Source organism: Danio aesculapii, chromosome 8 (genome assembly GCF_903798145.1).
Source record: "Danio aesculapii chromosome 8, fDanAes4.1, whole genome shotgun sequence".
Taxonomy (NCBI): domain Eukaryota; kingdom Metazoa; phylum Chordata; class Actinopteri; order Cypriniformes; family Danionidae; genus Danio; species Danio aesculapii.
In genome coordinates, this window is record NC_079442.1 from 25,567,155 (window position 1) to 25,592,019 (window position 24,865).

The following is a 24,865-nucleotide window of genomic DNA, read 5'->3' on the forward strand; positions in this document are numbered from 1 at the left end:
ATATTTTAACCTTAGTGGAAGTTTCTTATTTCTACGATATAGCGGCGGCCATATTGTTATCGGCCAATAAATACTATTTTTAAAGTTATCGTTATTAATCCGATATCAAAATTAGGCTTAAATTAGGCTTTAAGATGATAGATTACAGCGACGCAGTAGGTAGTGCTGTCGCCTCACAGCAAGAAGGTCGCTTGTTCGAGCATCGGCTGGGTCAGTTGGCGTTTCTGTGTGGAGTTTGCATGTTCTCCCTGCGTTCGCGTGGGTTTCCTCCGGGTGCTCTGGTTTCCCCCACAGTCAAAGACATGTGGTACAGGTGAATTGAGAAGGCTAAATTGTCCGTAGTGTATGAGTGTGAGTGAGTGTGTCTGGATGTTTCCCAGAGATGGGTTCCGGCTGGAAGGCATTCCGCTTCGTAAAACATGTGCTGGATAAGTTGGCGGTTCATCCTGCTGTGGCGACCCCGGATTAATAAAGGGAATAAGCTGAAAAGAAAATGAATGAATGAATGATGATAGAATACGTAATTGTACAGAACTGCATGCTGCGGGCATGCGTGGCCGGAACTTGTTCAGACTTGTCCAGTGCACTATAAAGGAGCTTTCCTCACATTGTTTTTTCCGTCAAAGTCCGTCTTTTCTTTGTGTGGTATTGCTGTGCGTTAATTACTCAGTAAGTAACCATATTCCTTATCATTGTAGCTATATTTGTAGCTATATTTTTTTATATTAGTGTTGTTGTGTATTTTGGCTTAAATCACCTCAGGAAAAAAACTATATGTGTAAATATAATAGCAGCGATGAACACGTGCTAAAAAACTCAATGGGTTGTTTGCAATCTAATATGATTATGTTATTATCAACACGTTGTTTGCCATCTGTTGCTGATGTAAGATTGTATTCAGTTTGATCACTTGATCCTTCAGAAATCATTCTAATATGCTGATGTTAAAGCATTTATTATAATTCTACTGTTAAGACATTTTGCTTTGTAATATTCTAGCTAAAAGGTTGATGTATTTGTACAGAATTTAACATTTTTATAGATATAAAATATTTTTAAAATAGAAGTCGTTAGCAACCTTTTAGTGACACCTTAAACATCACATTTGACAGCTTCTTACCACAAATGCTTGCCTTGTTACACTGAAGTTACTATAGTACCAAAGGATTACCATCTTACAATAACCTCAAATACAACAGCATCATAGTAAAATAAGTAGTATACCTTTGTTTTCTATGACATTTGTTATTAAAAACAGTAACCTAAAGATCTTCTTTTAATACACAACTATTGACTTATTCACAAAATACATTACTAATACTTTAGTAATAATAATAATAATTAATATTACTATTCGATGTGACTTCCTGATATTTATGCCATTATTTTTGCTATAAGCTTTTGATTTTGGCTGCACTGAAAAAAATGATTCAAAGATGATTCCTTGGTTTTACTCCATTTTGTTTTACGTTAAGTGGTTGTAAACAATTTATTTGGGCTGAATTTAAACAAACAAATTAAGTTGAACATTGCTCAATTTAATTTGTTGGTTTAAATTTAACACAAATAAATAATTTGCAACAGTTTTGCGTGCAACACTTTTTTCAGTGTGCTTTCCTCTGCAGTGTTGTGTGGAATAAAAGTATAAACCTGTGCTTTGTATCAGTGAGCTCTTTAATGGACTCGAACAAGTGGTCAGGTAAACAACTACTCCAGCAAAACACATTAGCTCGTGTATCTCTGTCTTTTCTTTTGAATCCAGCTGATAAATGGTCCGTGCAGCACAAAGTTCAAACAAGTAGTGCTGTTTTGTCTTTTTTTTGTCTCATTTGCAACAATGTCTTTGCTTACCAGTGTGACCCCTAACAAAATGTAGTTTCACAGGCAGGAAAAATGTTGCAAAATGTGACTATTTACTCTCAGTCTAGAGCCCTGTCTGGGAATAATATCTTCTAAATTATTTTTTTCCCACAACACTCCTGACCCTCGACACATATATCCTTCAGAGCTACCCCAAAAATTACTTCTCTTTAGTTAAGCATAAGATGTAAAAGCATATGATGTTATTTAACAAGAGCATCACTCTGAGTAAATTGCTAGTGACCTGCTTCTCAGCCAAAGCAGCTTCGGTCACAGGAGATGAAGCCCCTCGGGGAGTTTTGAGCCCCACTGACCTGAACTTTCTGAGCCTTGCGCTTGTCAGCTCTCTGGTTCTGATGGTAGATGCGGCTGAAGTTGGAAACTATGACAGGAACAGGCAGAGCGATGACCAGCACCCCACTGAGGGAACAGATGGAGCCAAAGATCTTCCCTGCTATGGTCTTTGGGACCATGTCTCCATACCTGCAGAGCAAGAGCAAGAAAATAGAGATGTTAATCACTGAAATATGCACAGCCTGCTTCTACACGTGTTATTTCTTGTTTAACAGCATTACAAAAAGGCCAGACTGATCCACGATATCACACCTACACAACTCTGGCTGCTCATAATAATTATATTTCATTTGTTTTTATTATTACGTTCCAAATCATGAATAATCACAAAGACTTGCTAAACATATTTGTATGGTTTTACTGCAGATTGGCAGTTCCACATGCCACTTAATAGTACCCTGTAGACAAAGAAGGAAAATGAGTGTGATGTTGGCATTATAGGTGGCAGATTTAAAATGCAATAATGATTACGGATGCAGGAGGTGACAGAGGCGTGAATGAAATGACATTTTCATTGGAATATGCTATTTTACCAAGAGCCATTCGTCTGCAAAGATGTTTGTTTGGATAGGCTTTTATTTTGAAAACAGCTTTGGAAGGTTTACAATTAGTTTGGAGAGATTTTAAAGCATTTTGTTTGGAGAAACTGATATTTAGTAAAGTAAAAAAAGAAAATAATATTTTTATAATATTTTAAACTTCGTAAGCTACTGGCTTTGAACAGCTTTTCTTTTGAAAATGTTGAAAAGCTGTTTGTTTAGAAAGAATTATATGTAGAAAGCAGTTTGTTTGAGAAGAGTTTTGTTTCAAAAGCTGTTTGTTTGTAAAGTACTTTGATTCAGAAAGTAGCTTGTTTGCAGAGTGATTCGTTTGTAAGCTGATTTGTTTATAAAATCTGTCCCAAGATCATTTGTTTACAGACAAAGTCTTTGTCTTGAAAGCAGAGTTTGGATAACATGAAGGAATACTGTGAATAAACGACCTGAAGTGTTCTGAAAACATCTTGTTTGTAGAAACAATGTATCAATAGCTATGTTTCCATCCAAAGATGCGAATTAAATTTATGCGCTAAACAGAAATATTGCATAAAAGACGTGCAAATAAAGCAGCGTTTCCATCCAATGATTCAAAGAAAACAAAATCGTCACTTCCTGATTAATTGGCACCAAATATCAACAGTAAAAACGGAATTTCCTATGATAGGAGAAGCTGCGTGAATCTTTTCCTTATTTAATAAATGACTTGCGCCCCAGAAGACAAAATGCCGACATGCAATAAACGCGTAGTAACGTTTAGAGGTGTAAGACGCGGAGCAAAGATGCTCTTGATTCTGGAGGTAATTAATATTTTAATAACACTAATACTGAAATTATTACGGCGTATTAGAATGACCAAAACAACATTTTTGATGTTTTACAATGTGCTCAGCCTGCTGGTTTGTCCCTTCACACATATTTATCATCATATGAACTTTTATAAGAAAATCACATGACTTTTTTTTAATACGCATACTGGAATTTGTTCGGTAAAAGAGTTTTCATCATAGTTTATGCGCATATTTTCTTATCGAATATGAAGTTTATCTGACTCTGTTATGCGCATGTGTTTTTTTATGTGCACTTTTAAAACATATGTGCACCTTGGTGTTTCCATCAACTATTTTATATGTGCATCTCCAAAATGCGTATAAAAATAGGTGGATGGAAACATAGCTACTGATTTTTGTTTAGTAAACCATTTATTTGTGAATGTTTTTTTTTTTTTTAGAAAGCAGTTTGCTTGGAAAACGTGTAATTTTCAAATCTGTTTGCATGGAAAGTGTTTTGTCCAGAGGGCTGTTTGTTTGGAAAGCCATTCGTTTGTCAACTGATTTGTTTATAAAATCTCTCCCAAGGCTGTTGCTTTACAAACAGTATATATGTCTGGAAACCAGAACATAGTTGGATAATGTGCCCCTCAAAATCAGGCCAATATCATTTTGTACAACTGTACAAAAAATGGGAGCAAAAGCCAGTAGAAGATGAGGAAGTCATTCAAGATGTTTAAATTAGAGCATTTAAATCCCCCAATCCAATGCCCTGGCTACTTCAAGGACATCAAATACAATTCGCTACAGTTATTTAAAATGAAAATACAATTACACGCACCACTGTAGATCTTCCTCAGCCTGCGTGATGGGCTGCCATCTGAATTCAGGCGATGAGGTGACTGTTTTTTTTTTAAGATAAGAAAATGGCTGACCAAATTTCTATTCAAACAAATTAAATGGTTCAAGCTGGTTTTAACTAAAAAGAAGACATTAGTTTAAAAGGCTACAGAGTGAAGTAATTGGATACTGATTGAACACAGGGAAAAAGAAAATGAATCTGGAGCACCTGGTGGAGTAGAAACTAAGCAAGCATAACTTGTATAGACATAAAATATTAGCATTGTGCTACTAGCGTTATGTTCAGAACTAAAACAGTGTTCTGCTAACTCAAGTTCTTGCATTGACTGCCAGTGAGGATTTAATTAACAGTGGATAATCCTGTTCCTTCATTAAATGAATGTTGTGCAAGTGAGGCACAATTCAGTCAAACACAATCAGAAAACATGCAGCCAGCCATAGGAATTTAAATGTCTCAAATACACAAAACGACTCATTAGGAGGCGAGAGCAGTGAAAGGAATTTATAGAGTTCAATAGTTTAGAGTTCAAAGTTAAGCTCAAGCAACCGACAAAAATTAAGGTTATGTTGAAACACTTACAATTAAGGTTGCATGATAGTTGAAAAAAAAAAAAAACCTGACAGTGCAATATTTAGTTTTTCTGCGAATTTATATATTGTCATATGCAGGGGCGGATTTAACCAATAAATAAGGGAAAAGGCCACTTAGGGCCCCAGGACATGTGAGGTCCCCCAATAAATATCTAGAAGTGTAAATTATAACTATATATAACATAGTTTTCTATCATACTGTGTATAGTGAGATTCAAACAAATAACAATTTTACATCATTAAATATTATTTTAAAAACAGTATATTATTATATAACATAATATTATTATAATAATGTAATGTTATGTAATTATAATATTATAAAATAAAATATCCAACAACCCCAATCATGGAGCAGTCCAGCAGTCAAATTTCTAAAAATACATATTTATTATTTTTAGTTGTAATTAATCATTTAAAATGTTAATGTTAAATGTTATCACATTAAGAAAAAACGTAGAAAAGAAGATTGAGTGACATAACAAAACAGCTAAATAAATAAAAATTAAATAAAAGTAGAAAGAGTGCATTTCATTTTTTGGGCACCATGCTGGAGTTGCTATAGGGCCCCCAAATCACTAAATCTGCCCCTGGTCATTTGAATAAGGGCTGCACGATATTGAGGAAAAAACTGACATTGCAATATTTTTATTCTCTGATTTTATATTTTATAAATGCAATTTCACTAGCTGACTTGAATAGCTTGTAAAGAGTTCATAATTTTAGATCAATTGAGATATTTGTGTAGGGGAGCTACTCTTCACAATATGATTAAAAAAATGACAAGCATACTTAAAAAACAACAGACAAAAGACGCAAATAAACAATGATTTATGATTTTCTGGGGAGTCAAACAGTATTCAGAAGCAGAAATTTATTAATCACTGTATAATAATAATAATAATAATAATAATAATAATAATAATAATAATAATAATAATAATAATAATAATAATAATAATAATAATAATAACAACAACACTATATCATTTTAATTAAGTAAAAATGTAAAATTAACCTTTAAGCTAGAAACGTTTAATTTACTGTGCCCAAATATTTAAGTTTACTCAATTCTTGCAGTCAGGCCTTAAAAACACAGGCAAATAATAATCTTTCACTCAAAGGATGAAATTTGCAAATACTCCACTATGTTGTTAACTGTAATGTCTGGTCATCTATAATCCCAGCTACATTGCAGATCCCTGCAATGTGACTATTGCGGCCTCACACATTGCGATATCGATGCTGAAACGATATATTGTGTGGCCCTAATATAAATACATTAGATGAATTGATTTGCTAGGGTCTGGTAAAAACAGAAATCATAATTTTGAATTGGTTTTTAGATGGATTGGGCTGTAGGACTGTGCATACTGTATGTGGGGTATAGATTTTGCAATGGAGTGCATCTGCATAAAGTATAAACAGATTACAAGCGTAGATAAATACAGTAGAGCAAAGGCAAAAATAAAATAAACAGTGCTTTATGGTTTTCTACTGAGTCTCACAGTATTCAGGTACAGAAATTGAACAATGTAAATATAAAATAATAATGTATCTTTTTATTGTATAAATAATACAATTAATCATTGTTAAAGCTACACGTTATAATTTCTTGTGCTCAAATGCTTTAGATTAGGTATAATCCCATTGTATTATGGATGCTAAAATGATATATTGTGCAGCCCTACTTAAAATTGAAGTAAATTTAGGGATTTTTAGATTAAAAATCGAAAGGTGAAGTTTGGAATTTGCTTACATTAGTTGTAAGTTTTTAGATTTCTCCCCCAAAAAAAATTTTTGAAAAAAAATTAAGCAATTTTGAGTGTAGACCTGTAGACAAATTCTGATAAAACTGGTATAATTCTGAGATATGTTTATTATTAAATAAATAAATAAATAAATAAATAAATAAATACATCATATAATTAATTACTTTATTCAATCATTAAAAAACAGTTTATATCTTGGAGTTTGGAGTTTATATTTAAATTTGCATTTTTCCCTGCAATTTTGTTACAATTACATACAAATTACATTTGTAGTTATAACTACAAATTCATATTTTTATATCATGCAATTCTGCATTTATATCTTGTATATTTGACTTGCAAAATGTCCCTCAACTGCAACTTCATAAATGTGAGAGAGAAATGCGTGAAAGAATTCAGAATTGAGAAAAAAGTATCAGTTAGTTGTACCTGTAAAGTACCTGTTGCCAATTCTGTGTGGAGTTTGCATGTTCTCCCTGTGTTTGTGTGGGTTTCCTCTGGGTGCTCCGGTTACAGTCCAAAGTCTTGCATTTTAGGTGAATTGATAAATTAAATTGGCCGTAGTGGATGTGTACTGTATGAATGTGAGTGTTTAGGGGTGTTTCCCAGTACTAGGTTGCCGCTGTGGCATCCCCTGATGAATAAAGGAAATAAGCCGAAGGAGAATGAATGAATGAACGAATGAACGAAAGAACGAAAGTTGCAGTTACTGAACACCCCTCCGCCTTTAAAAAAGAAAAAGAAAATGAGGGACAATTTTATGCCTCAAGTGCTCATAATTGAGATTGTCTTTTAATAAACTAAAATTCCACATTTAAATAAGCATGCTACTTTATACATCAAGGTAAAAGCAGGTTAATCACTGTAGACTGATGAGAGATGATTCAAATAAATCTTTGTCAACACTTTCAGAGAAAGAAAGGCCTTATTCTACAAATCTGTGTCGAAGCTAATGTTTGCCTTATTTTTGGAGGCTCATTTAACACTTTTTCGAAACTCATTTCAAGAGTCGATTAGAGTGTCATTCTAAGAGGACTGGATCGTGCCCACATGGGAATATTTCTGAGCCAGAGATCTCGGAGTGCGTTATATAATCTAAACTAATTTACACTTTACACATGCAATATACACTAGCCAAGAATGCACAATACAATCTGGGACAGCGAGACGACGCACACAAAAAAAGAGACGCAACTAAACACCCAGCAGGATAGATGGCTTAACAGCTCTGACTACACAAACTACAGGCCGAACAAAAGCTCCCTATGGACTGAGTTAAGGATTACGGCTTACTTCTAAATGGCTGTGCTGTGTATTCATGGGTAAATTCAGCATTTTCACTCTGCTTTGAACTATGAAGACAAATGCGTGCGTCTAAATGTCTAATGCTTCAGCAAATTATTAGGAAGGGTGTTTTTAGACGGTCTAACCTGGAGCGAATCACTGTTCTGGAGAAGAATCGCACCTGAACGATGTGTTTACCCCAAAAGACAAAGCTATAATTTGCTCGAAATGGTGTCTGCGTGAAGTATTCAAACACTAGGATTGGATACGTTAACACAAACTGCGTAATTCAGTTTTTCATTCCAGTAGCATATTTTCAGACATACATAAAAGTCATATTAAAGGAGTTGGTTTCTGAATTTCGCCGCTCAGAAGTAATATCACAGAGAACTGCATTTCAAAGAGGCATTTGTAATTCAGCTAAATGAGAAAATTGGTTAAGGGGGGTGAATACTTTTGCACGGTATTGTGTACGAGTGCGTACGCTCAAAGCAAATGCTCTTTGATGTGAATAATAGATGTTCAGGCTCTTGCAGCTGATGTGTGTGTGTTTGTATGGCCCATTCTGTCTTGATGTCTCGCTTAATATACACAAAAAGGCTTCAAGTATTCCAGGCTTTTGATTAGGCTGCTGTAAGAGATTTAATGGTGTTTGTAATCAAGACTTTGACCTTTATTCATTCTGCTGGATCTCGAATGGATAAATTAGGCGATAAGATCCACAGCTATGTATTGATTGTAATCAAAATCCTTTGCATTATGCAGAATACCAGCGCACAGACATACAATAACACAACAAAAACGCTATCAAAATTTGCACATGCAGCTCTTTTTTTTCTGCTTTCTCTCCATTTATCTCTGTTCTCGGAGTGTATCGGCCTACTGAGGTTTATATCGCATCTGCATATCTGCTTATCTATTTATTCCACACCTTCATATCTGCTCGGGATCTGACTGAAAGGGGAATTTTAATGGGAGAGTGAAAACAAAAGAGAGAAACAAACGGGTGTTGGTTGTTTTGACTGTCAGACCAAAGGTATCTGATGCTAGCTACATGTTTGTTCGGAGACTTCACTGAAGTTTTCTTTCATTTATAGTGTTAATAAGAAGCTCCGCTCATCTTGACATCAGGGGACTGATTCAAACCTCAGTCTGGATCACAGAGAAGTAGCGCACAATCTGGCTTATTGTGTCTATAAACACAGTAATGCAGTTTGGTCCAGATTTCATAACTACACCATTATGAGGCACAAAGGTAACTCTGTATATTGATGACTGATTATTTGAAAGCTATACATAAACTGTAAATAGTTTTATAGTGGATGCTTTGCTAAGTATATGTTTAATAGTTAGTGCTGGAATTTGTCGTTATAGTTGTGTGATATTCTAGCAGTATCACCACGGGATCCATTTTGTCATCCTACTGTATGTATCATTCAGAATGCAGCATTTCTCACAGTAAGCATCCTGGCAGAAGAGCAAACCCACTATTATTTCACAAATACTGCGCTTGGTGTGTCACAGTATGTAGTTTTAAAATGAACCATTTTAGATAAGAAAGACTTTCCTGATTTAGTATAATGTAAAATTGTGTTTATATAGAAATATGTTATAGAAAAGCCATGAAAGATTATTATTATTATTACAAAAATTGCTTTAATTTTGGACTATGGGGCTACCATACAAAATGCTGATAGTATACCACAATGTGTAGCTTTTGGTTTCCATTTACACCCAAATGGCAACATGAGAAGTAATATATAGCAGGGAAATTAAGTATTGAACACGTCACCATGTTTCTCAGAAAACATATCTCTAAAGGTGCTGTTGACTTGAAATTGTCCCCGAATGTTGGTAACAACCAAAGAAATCCATATATGCAAAGAAAACAGATCTACAGTATATAGTTGACAAATTAACTTATGCGTAATAAAATGAAATGACGCAGAGAAAAAGTATTGCACACATGAAGAAAGGGAAGTGTAGAAAGGCAGTGAAAGCCCAGACAGCAGCTGAAATCTTGCAGTAGTTTTTCAGCAACCCTCTGCCCTTCGTCATTGTAAATGAGTGTTAGCTGCTTCAGTCCAACATCTACATTAGCAGGATGATGAAGACGAAACCAGGGTGGACACTTCAACAAGACAATGATCCAAACATGCCTAGGAAACTCTCACATGGTGATCTGTTAGATCAGATTTGATAGACATGACCCATAGAACCATCACGATTTTTACACTCTGTTGAAGTTTGTAAAAAAAACCTGAGCATTGCATGTTTTCATTCTACATATGAAAGGCACCTTTAAGCTGCCATCACCACAAAAACCTTTTATATAATGTATTAAATATGTTTCGGTAGTTCAGTACTTTCTGCTTGTGTCATTTCATTGTTATTACACAATAACTATACAACTATTTTTTCAGATTTTTTTGGGTTGTTTTATTTTTATGTTTGTATTGTTTGAGTTTTTTTTTTTTTTTTTTTTACCAAAATCTGGTATGTATTTCATGTCAACAGGTACTTTAGAAACTTTATTCCCATGTTTAATGTTAAATAACTGCTGTGTCTCTTATTGTTATGAATGTAGTAAAATGGTTGTGACATTTTTGTATAATCGCTTTGGAAGACAAGTTAAAAACGGATAGCATCTATTTAAAATATGTTTGATTTTATACATCTTTACATCTTTAAGACATTTAATTCATGAAGATGTGCTAGTGAATATATGGAATAAGACACATTTATATAAAAAAAGGTCAAATAAAATGTACTCTTTTGTGTGTTTTGCATGTTTCTGATATTGATTAGCAAACAATTAGCTTAGCATAACCCTAACTTATGCAAAAATACATCCTTGCCTCTTGCTGACTAATCACTAAGAACAGCTGAGAATAGGCCTCCTTGGTGTCACTGTGTGTTGTGTGGTGTTTAAGATGCAGGAATCAGCTTTTGAACACCCGTGTGAAGGACAGGGTCTTAATTAAAAACACAGAAGCCACTTTACTAATGGGAGCTGAAACCAAAGACGAAAGTGCTGTAAAAAGCACAGATTTGGTAGTACTTCAGAAATAGATTACTTTTAAAGGATTATATATTTATGTACAAAATGATTGGTCTCCATTGACTTCTACTTCCAGTTGATGCTCAACCATTGACTTACATAGTATTTTTGTCCTATCATGGAATTAGTGGTAACCATAAAGTATTCGGATACCACTTTTTTACTCTCCAAAATATCTTCTTTTTTATGAAACAAGAAAGAAACTCATACAGGAACAAGTGGAGGATGAGTTAATGATAACTGAATTTTCATTCTGGAAGTACACTGTAAAAACTCTATATCTAGTCAAGTTACAATCTTATTTCTAGCTAAAAATTGTATTGGTTTTGTTTTAAGAATAAAATACTATGCAAGATAAGATTGTGTATGATTATTCTCACTGTTTTCAGATTATTTGCTTTTTTAAGATTTAATTTTAGCTGGATTAACTAAGTGTTTCTATTACAAAGGCTCAATAGTCATACACTGAAAAACCCAATAAGTTAAAGTAACTCAATCTGAGTTAATCAAACTTAATCTAAGTAAAAAAAGTAAAACCCAGTTAAGGCAAAGTTAAGACAACTCAAACAATTTGCTACAAGGAAACCGATTGCTACAAACCAGTTGAGTTAAAAAAACTGATCTATATGAGTACTGTGAACTTAATCCATTTAAGTTGAAGTAATGAGGTATTTAATTAACTCAAACTCAATTCAAAACTCTTTTCAAGTGAGAATTAACTTGCAGTCAATTTTGAGTTAACTACACTCATTTCATTTGATAAAGTTGACTGTTGCGTTTTACAGTGTACTTTGATTTTAACTTTTAGTAACTTGTTTTAAGTTTATCCATTATCCAAGTAAAATAAGGCTCAAAAGAATACTTATTCTTTACTGACAAAATTTTTTCTGTTATGTTTTGTTGCATTAAGCTTCAGTATATTTTGAGAAGCAAAAGTAATAATTTTGCATGGTAACTATACTGTCAATTTTTAATTTGAATATAAAATGTGAACAATATGCATGTGTGATCATAATTTAATTCAAACAATATTCTTGATTATTTGGCTCATGCTATGGCTCATTTTAAGACTAAATGACAATTCCTAAATTCTCTTATTGGGTAGCTCAAGGCTAAATAAGGCTAAACTTGGGCTGTCAGTGAAAATCTAATAGATGTCTAAGAATAGGCCAAAACTAGACTAGTCATGAAAAATACTGAAATAAATGACTACACATATAAAGTCTGTCTAATCGGTCTATTCAACGACTAGTCTAGTTTTGGGCTATTCTTTGATGTCTATTAGATTTTCACTGACAGTCCAAGTTTAGTCTGGTTTTAGCCAAGACGACTATGAGATGTCTGTTAGACATCTGTTGGACACAAAATTGTTTGCTGAGGAAATAAGAAAAGCATACTATTTAAATAAACTATCAACAAGCTTTGTTCTTTACTAAAGCTAAGGAAAGTTTTGTCATTGCAGAAAATCTTATGTTTAATAATCTTACTGGTCTGACAGATAATTTGACTTGTTTGTAGTCTGTATCCTCCTAGTTCTATCATTTATTTCTCGTATTTAGATTTTCCTAGTGTAAATTTCTTCAAGACTTTTAAAATCTACAGGTAATTCCTTGGCCTACTGAAACTGTGCAGCATATCAAAAGAGAAATCAGAGCATTGCAGAACAAATCTGATGCCGAACTCCCCGTTTCAGAGTCTCTGGAGTCTCTGAGCTTTACAAAACCTCCCAGGATCTGACGCAGCTGTCATAAAGGGAAGAATCCAAATGTCACATGGCGTTAGCATCTCTTTAACACACGCCGTCACATACGGTTTCTGTCACATTTGACGACTGCTCAATTCCACTGCTTTTATTGCCACTGTGACTCCACTGGCGTGCTAATGAGAAGAGGGATGTCGTTAGCATGGAGAGCGTGTCATTAGCCTTTTAGCGCTGCGGGCCACCGACTCTCAGTTAGCTTGCGCGGTACATTACAGCCTGACTGCTGTTACACAACACGCAAACTCCCAAACCCAAACTTGCATCCCACTCACATCTCAAGCTCTGCCTGCATCCCATCCTCCTCAATCCTTTCTTTCCCTCTTCCCACCCCCTCACGCTTTCAGATCCACCTCCCACGGAGTGCCGCTGTGACCCGCTTGGAGCCACGATTCCCTCCGAAATTCGCAAAACCCCACAGTGATGTCTGAAACAACAATTCGATGGCAGATTAGCACTGTTCATTCAGCAGCAAATCTGCAGTTGTGAGCGCTGAAGGATTCCACTGAACAAACTGAATTCATGCCACCAATTGCCTCTACGTAAACAGCCTCCGCTTTGGTGAAGAATTGGAGCAGTTGTGGAGCTTCACATGCATTATTGAGCTTTTGAGCAAGAGGCTGTCGTAGGGTTGTTATCACGATTCCAGCATTTCAGCTGTTGATACTAAATCCAGTGAAATTCCATACTTTTTCATGGGTTTTTTTGCCTTTAGGGTCTAATGTTTTTGTTCAGGACTCTTGCGTGGGTGCTTTCTGTTTTTCTCATCAATAATGCTGTTGATTAATGCAGACAACAGAACAGACAGTAGCAGGTCATTAAGCTGTATTTACAATGCAAGGCTCATTGCACCGATCCAATATTTTGACACATATTGGATTTTTGTGTTTCGCCTGGTTGCATTCACTTCAGAAACATTATCAAGGCAAGCAAAGCAATAGGAAATCCTCCAGTTAAACTAAGGGTTTTCAAATTGTGGTTTATAAATAGAGGAAGATTGTCAATGAAATCATGAGGGTTTTATTTTTGCAAACGTTTTATACTCTTTGTGGTTAAAGACAAAGTTTTTTAACCATGAAAACAAAGTAAAACATCCTACAGGTTTATTTCCTTCACAAACAAAAGTCTTTAACTTCTCATATAAATATTAACATACATAAATTCATAAATAAACTGTCAATTTTATTTTGTTTTATTTTTATGTTTGTATTGTTTGGGTTTTTACCAAAATTGGTTCAATTCCATGTCAACAGCTCTGGAATTTTATACACATGACGTATTTAATGATTATTTTCCTCGCTGTGTCTCTTATTGTAATGAATGTAATAAAATGGTTGAGACATTTTTGTATAAACATCTTTTGGATGACATGTTAAAAACTAATGGCATCTATTTAAAATACGTTTGTAATCTTAATAAAGCTTAGTGCCACTTTTGCTTTAATACATCTTTAAGACATCTAATTCATGAAGTAGTGCTAGTGAATATATTAGACAAAAGACTAACTTCTCATATAAATATCAATGTAGTGAAGGCCAGCTAGTGAAGTGCTGTGGGTCCGATCCCAGCTTGGAGCGGGTTGGGTGGTGTAGGACTGGTGGGGTTACATGGTGCCATGACGTGGATGGGAGTGAGATTTAAATGGGATTTAGATGGGGGTCAGTGTAGGCGAGGCCAGCTAGTGAAGTGTTATACAGCCTCCTTGGTAAAGCAGCCGACTTCCATGCGGAAAGCCACTGGTTCAGTCCTAGCTTGGAGCGGGTTAGGTGGTGTAGGACCGGCGGGGTTACATTAACATAAATGAACACATAAATAAACTGTCAAATAAAGAAATGCATATTTCCAATAGTTTACAAAGTCTAAAATATCATTCAGTGTAGTAATAGTTAATTAAATGTATAGTTAATTAAATGTAGTGTTTTTACATACTGTATATATTCTGTTCTAAACAGAGATGAAAGATTATTTCCCAGATTAAATAATATGCTTTAGAACATATAAAATAAAGTTTTAAAGTCCCCATGAACCGGAAGCTGTGATCGTTATTTTGTTTTGTATTGTGACGCAGTTCCTAGAGAAACGGAATATTAAATGAGAAAACAGTGGGCGTGGCTTGTTTCTTCTACCGCAGGCTGAATAGATGTAGTAAAGTAGGCATTTCATTCAGAAAGATCGGGAAAAGGATTTTAGACTCCTGCTGCTCAGCATTTCAGTTTTTTGTTAAAACTGACAGCTTGAATGGACATGATTAACTCTGTTAGACATGGCCATTACCTCAAAATGATGTAATCTGATAATTTAACTGAAAACAAACTTTTCCAATTAAAGATTAGAAGGGTAATATTTTTACAATATAGCCAGTTATTTAATCAATTAAAACTAAATATATGTATTTACATATGTAAATAAGCAGAATGTATTTTTTTCAGAGTACACATTTATATGTGAAGATACTCCTACACAAGTGTAAAATTCTGTCAGAAGCTGAACTTCTTAAACTGGAAGTGAAGTACTGGTGCTTTGTGGGTTCAGGCCTGACCGTCTCCATCATGCAGGCTCTGTGGCTGACGGGATCTAAACCCAACGGTCGCTCACAACACCGCAAATTACACCTGCCACCTGCTCAGATCCAGGAAAGAGTCAGTTTCTGGGGCGATTGGCTTGATTTCAGATGTTCACACATATACACACACTCTAACATTTGGCATAGATTCAGCCACAAACATTCCTAAAGGATTCATCAGCTCATCTGAATTCCACCGCCCGCTTAAGTTTTGAAGTTTGTAAGTAGGTTGCTGAAGAAACTAGGCCACTCCTCCTCCTCCACCGCCGCGCTCCAGACGCGATTTTTCTTCCTTCTCTGTCCTCAGTCGAGGAGACCTACCACCCCAGTTTTTATTCACCCCATTACACAAATACACACATAAACAGAGACTCAATCTACTCCAGATGTGACATCCTGGAAGATAAAAAATGTCTGCAATGCGGGGTGAGGGAAAAAAAGGCTTTGAAAACAAGATCTGTACACCTGTTCACAGCTGAATGCACACTCCACATGAAGCCTTGACACGCCACTCAACTCTGTCTCTTCTTCATCAGTATTTTTGTCTCGTATATACCAGTAAATGTATTTATTTATTTCAGGTAAGTCCAGTTACCTGTATTTATAGAATTACGCAATACAGATCATTTCAAAGCAGCTTCTTGGAAGTACAAAAGAAATGATGGTATTAATGCTGTACAGCTCTTCAATTTATAAACAAATTACTTTTTAAGCTCTAAACCAGTGGAATCATTATTCAACGTAATTTAATTCAGTGTTGATATAAGTTCATTAAATTTAATTAGCAAACTCGCTGTAAAGCAGCTCTATAGAAGATAATATTTAAATTATTAATCTCAAGGCAGTTCAGTTGATTCTGTTTAGTTTAGTTTTGATGTTGCAAAGTTTATCAAATTATAAAACGGCTTTAAGATCCCCCACAGAGCACAATTTTTATTTAGTTTAAGGGATAGTTCGCCAAAAAATGAAGATTGTCATCATTTGCTCTCTATCCAAGTTTCTTTCTTCTGCTGAACACAAAAGACGGCATTTTGAAGAATGTTGGAGAGCAGCAGTCACGGACTTATAAAGTATTTTGTTCCTACAGTGGATGTCAATAGCTATGTTTCCATCCAAAAATGCAAATTAACTTAATGTGCAAAACAGGAATATCGCATAAAAGACATGCAAATAAAGCAGCGTTTCCATCCAATGAGTCGAAGAGAACAAAATCGTCACTGTCTGATTAACTGCTGCCAAATATCAACAGTAAAAATGAAATTTGCTGTGGTAGGAGAAGCTGCGTGAAGCTTTTCCTTATTTAATAATTGACCTGCGCTGAAGACGATGCCAGCATGCAATGAATGCGTAGTGGTGTTTGAAGGTGTGAGATGCAGAGCACAAATGCTCTTGACCAGAGATGCCCAAACTAGGGCGCGCTGGCCAAGGTTGGCCCATTGTATCCTTTGATTTGGCCCGCCAGAGGGAAAATGATTGGGAAGGGTTGGACAAAGCCTTTAAGAGAGATTCTCATTTCTATTTTTATGCAACCTTTTGTTTGTTTGTTTTATTATTGAGCGACAAAAAATCAAACTGAAATTAAATGCTTTAAAAATATATATCATACTGTCACTTAGTGAATAGAGGATAAAGCAGAAAACATCAGCGTACAAATGTGTATTCCGCATTGAACTCCATTGTTTTATAAATGGAATTTTGTTTATGGTTTTATTGTATTAATTTAGAAAATAATATACATTTACAAAAGATTCAATGCGTTAGTAAATATGGTTGAGGTGTTTTTTTTTATATTATGAAATGAATAATAAATTACCCATGGCAAGTTTAATTTAATACAGTTTGCTATAGGTACTTTCGGCCCACAGCTCTCAGTAATGCTTGGATTTTGGCCCTTCATAAGAAAATGTTGTGGCACCCCTGCTTTTGACAGTTCTGGAGGTAATTAACAATATAATAACACTAATACTGAAATGGTTAAGATGTTTTAGAATGACCAAAACAACATTTTAGATGTTTTATAATGTGCTCAGCCTGCTGGTTTGTCCATTCACACACATTTTTATCATCATATGATTTCTTATAACAAAACCACATGAATTGCGCATACTGGAATTTGTTCGGTAAAAGTGTTCTCATCGTTGTTTATGTGCATGCATTTTTTTTAATGCGCATTTTCAAAATTTATATGCATCTTGGTGTTTCAACCATTTGTTTTCTATGCGCATATCCAAAATGCACACAAAAATAGGTGGATGGAATCGTAGCTAATGGCTACTGGTTTCCAACATTCAGAATATCTCATTTGTGTTCAGCAAAGAAAAGAAATTCATAAAAGTTTACAATCACTTGAACAAAAGTTAAACTATGAGGACATTTTCATTTTGCAGGAGCTATCAAGGCAGCTCTACGAAAAAGTAATACTGCTGTTATTTAGTTCCAGCTCAAGATTGGATTAGGTCAGTTCATTTGGAATTCAGAAAAGTTTGCTTCAGCTGGTAAACTGCTTTGAATGCTGCTCTGTTGTGATGATGTAATATGTAGGAGTGGCTCTGAGGCTCTGCTTTTATTGATATAGATATATTTTCAGTTTCAAAATTATTATGCTAAAAAGTTGCTTTATAAGGGAAAGTTGTATTTCTAATTAATGCTGTGATGCTTACATTTACATTTAATCATTTAGCAGATGCTTTTTAACCCAAAATGAGTTACAAATGAGGTCAAACCAACAATGTAAGGGCACACTCACAGTAGATACAGTTGCCTTAAACTGTGCCAAATCGCGATTGTCCCCTCTCCCCTCTCCCCCTCGGCCTGCACTCACATTGCTTTTTTACCTACCGGACCTGAGCACGTTTACATCATCGATGATGCAACTGTTCAGTTTAACAGGAATAGAAGCGCTCTCACTCGACACAGTGGACATTGCTTTAGTTATATCGTTTTGTATTGTTTTTAGACGTTTAGGATGCAGTGACAACAGATCCACATTTTTTGACGCTCATAAATGATCATAAAAGTCCCCGTGCACATATTAGGAGGTTTCCTGAAGATGCAGCTGACGTGCAGAGAGAGTTTTGCATCTTTAATAAACTACGACAGTTTGCATTCATTGAAAATTAAGAGTAATTTATAAATCCATATGAAACAGTCCACTAAAAGTGACACCGTGTCTTCAGTTTTGGGCTCAGGCATGATTTGCACTTACACTACAAGCATACTGCTCCAAAGCTCTGGCACACCCAACCAGGCCAGGGTCGGCCAACTGAACCGCGACTGGGCCCGATTCAGAGCACTCACACTTCTCAAACGAATCAGAAAACTCGCATGGGCACGGTTCAGATAGCGTAGTGTGAGTGCGCCAGTCTAATGTAGCACCAGTGGTGTGAAGTTACAAATTACAAATACTCAATTCTAATTGAGTAGCTTTTCTCAGTAATTGTAATTCACTAAGTGGTTTTCAAAAATGTGTACTTTTACTTTCTCTTGATTAAATTTTAGTGCTGGATCAGTACATTTACGCCACTATTTTCCTTCAACCGGCAGCAACTAATTTATTTATTCTTGTCTAAAGGGATTGGCTCAGACGAAAAATCAGCCCTGTGATTCCTGTCCAATCAAACTGCACATAGATAGTAAATCGCATCATACTGAACAATTCAATCAGAATTTAAATCAAGACTTGGCCACTTTATAAATGCAGCAAAGCATTTGGAAGCATTAAAAGTGTTCAAGAAGATGTCAAAAATCTTAACATGCCGTTACCCACAGACTGTTTAGACAGCATGTCACTGAGGAGAAGAGGAAGGATGATGACTAAAATCGCCAAATAGTCTTAAAGAATACGTAAATGTGCTACAGAATGTTACTTTTACACACACACATGCACAAATTGCATATAAACACATCAACATTTCACAGAGTAATACTCGCTACTCTTGAGTACTTTTGAAAGGTCGACTTTTTTAACTTTTGAGTAATATTTACAACAGGTACTTTTACTCTCCTTGCACTACATTTTTGGGCAAGTAATGGTACTTTTACTTGAGCATGATTTTTCAGTACTCATTCCACCATTGTGCAGCACACAGAATATGGTGTCTTTTCTTCCTCCCCCCAAATGCTGCTATAATCAGATGCTCTCTTAACTTCTGTCTTCCTACTGCTGCCCTTTAGAGTATTTATTTGTTATACGCAGCACATATTTACATATTCATCTAAACGCCACTCTCAGCGGTGGGGTACAGTGTCTAGATGTCAACAACTTCCTGCTGAAAATGTATTCCAAACTTCTTTTTTTCCCCTGAGCGAAGAACAAACAAAGAACATTGGCAGTATTAGGGCCTGAAATCAGCTCTGCAGAAGATAACTGACATTACCAAGCTCAATTTACTTCAAGTTTCATTCTCATCCAATACAGCACAGATCAAATTTGCTGGATTTCAGCTTGAAACAAGGATAAAGCATGGACACTTATTTGTTCTTTTACCATAGAAAACAAGACAAGCCTTATTTTTTGCAGGGTTTAAATGTACACGCTCCTGACAATAAACATTCTCTCCATCATTATTTTCCCTGGCTGTCCAGTATCAGGTCCAAGGTGAGATCCTCACCCATAACATTAATCACTCATCTCAAATGCTCAATCTAATCAAGGCCATCACCCTTTCCCGAAAGTATCTTATTAAACGCAGCAGCGCTATCATGACTAATTCATCCGTCTTCTTTCACTCAGCTAAATAATGCTGGCCTCTGAACCCACGCTGTTCCTTTCTGACGAGGTATCAGTTACACACGCAGGCTTTAGTAAAGTGATACACGGCCAAAGGAAGCTAATATCCCGGGACGCGCATTTTCAAGGCTAGTCAGAATGGAGATGTGGGTTAACGCAGAGCGATGTGCAACACTAATTGATCTTTGACCCAGGCGCAGCGCAGCATCGCCCGGCCCGAAGCCAGTGATCGAATTTACCGATTGGCTTTTAATGAAACCACAGAAAGTCATCGATCCCAATCAAAGCAGCTTCAGTTACCGCTACAGATATACGGTTAGCGCATGGCCGCACACCTGATGCTTCTCTTTGTGCCGCTGCAGATTTCAGCGCTCTTAAACTGGCATGTAATTGGCGATGACAGCCACCTGTCATCTGCCAGTGTCTTATCAGCGGTCAGTTGGATTGCACTTATTCACAGTAGGGTTGGCCATTTTACGACATTGTGTGCCTTCATGCATATTTGAAAAACTGGCAGGCAGAATGGAACTAACACCAGGTCACAATGACACCAACCAAAATTGTCCAAGAATTAAACGTGAAGCCTGAGGCTCATGATGCCATGGTGGAACGCTTTCGTTTTGCGATTAAATGAACTAGATTTCCTGAAGAAAATACTAGCGTTCGTCAGGCTGAGAGACAAGATAGACCTGTGCTTAGACAGTATTTTCCATTCGTTCTCTCACAATAGGGGGTTTGAGCAGATCATTTGGTGAAGAGCTGTGCAGAAAGCCAACTAGCTCTGGGATGAATCACAACATTGCAAAGTTTGATTTGAAGCGAGAGTAAAAAAGAATCTGAAAATCGGAGAAAGGTACAGTGCTGTCTGTGTACTTTTCCTTTTATGAAGCAATGAACGGTGTGTTCTACTGAGCACTGAGAGAGAGATGGAGTCGAGTGGAATGGTACACTCCAACTGAAAGAATAAAACAAAACTATTGATTCATCTTATGAAAAAGTTAGCACAAAATATTCAATTATGTACAAGTAATGGTTCTTTGAAAAAATGTTAAAACTTGCTATGCTTTATGGGAAGGTCAGCCACTGAGCTCTTTTGGCAAGGTTCTAATGTATACGATGGAATATAATTTAACACTGATTAAATTCAGTAATGGTTTTCGTCATCATTTTTGATTTAGCTTTTATTTTAATATTTTTATTTTTGTTGACTGTTTAATAATTTTACATTTTTAAGTTTTTTTTGTGCGTCAGTTTATAATTGTTTTGTTAAGTGACAGTAACTATCACATATACTTTAATTATGTATATAGGCACTACTGCATAGTACAGCAGAGTTCAGTTCAGAGCAGACCTTAAATTCAACAAACGGACCATCAAAATAACCCTGATACTTTTTTATTGTACTGCCTCGGGTGAGGTTCCAAGCAAGCTGTATCATTACTGCTGATCACCGATTGGTCCAAGAGAATTTTCACTACCAGTGTCATTAGTTTTGTCACTCATATTGTAAATCCAATGACGCTAAATAGTCAGCAGTAGCGACTGCTGTATTGTTGGTTTATATGATAAAATTGCTTTAATATCACTGCAAAAAAAAGACATGACATGAAAATGACAGCATCGTGGCCAGTAGAAGAAGCCACACATTCTTCTCATTGGTAGCTGAAGAGCGGATTCAGCGAAAGTTGGAGGGGCGACTCGGACTGAAAAGGTTTTTCAGGAAATCATGACAGTAGAGGGAGCGCAACTATAGTGATATATCCCGGGACTCTGGCTTGAATAGGCAGAGTGATCTGAGTCGTTGTAATGGCGTCGACAAACTTGGTTGGTAAAAAAGGTGCACAACCAACAGGAACCAACCAACAGTATCTGAGGTTTATGCTAAAATGACTAAGTACAAGCGTGAAAGGGAAAGATTAAAGTAAACTGACGCTGACACACGTTACCTGATAGATTCAAAAGACAGAAGAGTTATTAGATAGAGACAAGAGTAATTAAATATCACCTTTATCAACTATAGTATCTAGGCTGACTGCTGGAGCTCAGATGCTGCAGCGCCTGACAGAGTGTCTGTGTGTGTGTGGTCACGGGATGTGCGTTTTCAGTGGTATAGTGTGGAAGGAGGGCTGTTCTAAAATGCTAGATGAAATGCCAGTGTGGACGTGGATTGTTTTCATTCTAAAATGCCATATTAAAACTAAGATGTATTAGTGTCAACGGTGCCTGAGTGTGTATTTTTCGGGGATTGCGATGCTGGCTCAGCAACGTCGATCAGCGATGGACGATGGCATCGTCTATCGACCCAACCCTAAAGCTTGAACAATTAAATGAATGCTTAAGTCTTATTAACTGATTGTATTTTAATTACATTACTATATTGATGTTATAAAAGGAATGTTGGGAAACTGAAAATAGTCACATTAACCTTTCACTGGAAGTTTATCGTTGGCTGAAAAGCACTAGCTGTGCATATACCCCATTGCTTTTTAAGCTCTGCATAAAGCAAGTTTGGCGAGGAGAGATTCTTTTTTTTGTGGTGTACTGCAAAGATACATATCCCACATCCATACTGTCGCTGCCTCTCAACGTGCCATGATGCATTCGGCGAATTTGAATATGCAAATTTTTAACAATGCAATTAGTTGCCAAGGTGACAGAATAAGACTGAAGGAAGACTGCTGTGTTATGCTCTCTGAAGCGGCGCTATATTAGAAACATTTGTCTCTCTCTTTGATCTTCTACCTCTGCTTGAGACATTAACCGTGAAGGAAACGGGGGCAGAGGAACGCTCTCCGTCTCCTGCTTTCTTTTAAGACAATTTCTCCTGACATGTGGAATCATTACCATGACTCCCATACCCAGGGTCTCAAACACGCAGGCCAATCGATACGTGTCTCTGTGGTGATTTAACCAGCAGGCACCTTCTCCTTCTTCTTATTACGCCGACCATCATCCGTAATCAATGATGGCCCGTATCATTCACTCGCTCTTGCTTTGATGTGTCTGTGTGCGCAGCCTTGTGTGTGTGTGTGTGGTGTGTAGTGTGTATTTTTAAGGTGGTCAGAGGTACAGCAGATGCCCCTTTAATGGATTGTCATCGATCAGAATGGAAAACGTTCACGATGTCTCATGATGCCTGTTATCTGCGTCTGTCTTTCTCCTGTCTTCTGTCTCACTTGCTGGATTCCCTCAATGGAGAAGAAGGTCTGTCTCTGAGAGTGTGTGTTTTTTGTCTGCTGGGTCTATATTCACTAGATGAAGCGGAAGGTGTTGATCTGAATGAATCATTGGGGTTCACGCAGTAAAGTTGAGGATGTAAAAAAGGCGTTGAGGATTGTATACGGATGTGTCATTTTTGAAGTACGTGTTAGGGTTTATTTAAAACAGACTTGAGAGTTGAGGATGTCCATGCTGATGTCCGCATTTATGTAACAAAATACTTTTTTTTTTACTGCTGGAATCTAAAGACTGTTGTTAGTCACAGTTTTACATTTGAATGTACACAAAAGGCATTAGTGACCAGAAAGCTTCCCATTTCATTGATGTACTAGCTAGGTTGGACTAGTTATTGGACTGCAGAGAGTATCTGTTTCCATCGAAGGTCATTCACAATTAACTTACTGGCATTCCAACAAAATAATGTGGTTTTTTTTTTTTTTGGAAAGGGAATATTAGGCACAATCCCAGTTCTATTTTTGTACCCCTTCCCCTTGGCCCTTGAAACAGAGTGTGAAGGGGAAAGGCTTCACAATTAACCCCTAAGAAATGGGACACCAATGCAACACCTGAACATGTCATTATATGTCATTGCGATCTCTTGCTTCATATGAGATTAAAGATGGCGACTGCTGTAGCTATTCCAGTTGCTTTTATTTTTTGTTATTTATCTTAAGGAAATCACTGAGGAAACGATAACGTTATCATAATGATATAATGTGGCAATAAAATCGTAACTGCACTGTGCATTTACACTGTGGCCATATTCATCTGTGTAAACACAAAACAACATTAACATTATACCAGACTCTGTAAAAAGGTCATTCCCAGCCACTAGACTTTGCTGACAGGGGATTTGAGTGTCAGATGTGACAGTATGTTGTGTGACTGCTATACAGGAGTTCTTGTTAGGGATTATAGATTCTGAAATTTAGCCGTTTTTATTTAAGCGGGTTTTTTTTGTTGTTGTTTTTTAAAGCATGGTAAAACACAAATGACGTTATGAATGTATTAAAACATATGCCTGTTTGTTGTAAAAATTTGTAATAGTGACAAAAAAGTACTGATTTGTGCATCTACTGACCTCCGTGTGCAGTCATTTTGCTGTTGTAGCTGGTGTTATCTGGGAATTTTCTTATCCTAGAGTTTTCTTAGCCCTTCCCCTTAGCCCTATGCCTTCGAGCTAAAGAAAATTAGGACACCCCTACCCCTTCACGTGAACGTGCAAAACCAGGGCTAGGGGTGTCTAAATTCTCTTTAGCTTATTAAGGGGATGGGCTGAGGGGTAGTATTGGGATTGGGCCCTAATATAAGTGTTGAACTGTATGAAGTTAGAATTTGTCAAATAAAAAAAAAATATTTGACCTAATAAATGCATATATTCATGTAATTATTTTTTACTACTATTATTACCACTAATAATATATATAGTTTATTGTTAAAATGTTTTTTTTAAATGATTAATTTTACTTTATTATAAAGGCACAATTGTTTTAGACCTGGACAGAC

General features: G+C 36.2%; 1 protein-coding gene across 2 annotated transcripts in view; it reads right to left on the minus strand.

Annotated features, from left to right (window-relative positions):
• The window catches only part of kcnd3 (potassium voltage-gated channel, Shal-related subfamily, member 3), a 177,250-nt gene that overhangs the window by 33,901 nt on the left and 118,484 nt on the right, over positions 1 to 24,865 (minus strand). For both annotated transcript variants that reach the window (XM_056463500.1, XM_056463499.1), the window contains exon 3: positions 2,175 to 2,343. In XM_056463500.1, the coding sequence (XP_056319475.1) occupies positions 2,175 to 2,343 (169 nt within the window). The remainder of the gene's footprint in view (positions 1 to 2,174; positions 2,344 to 24,865) is intronic.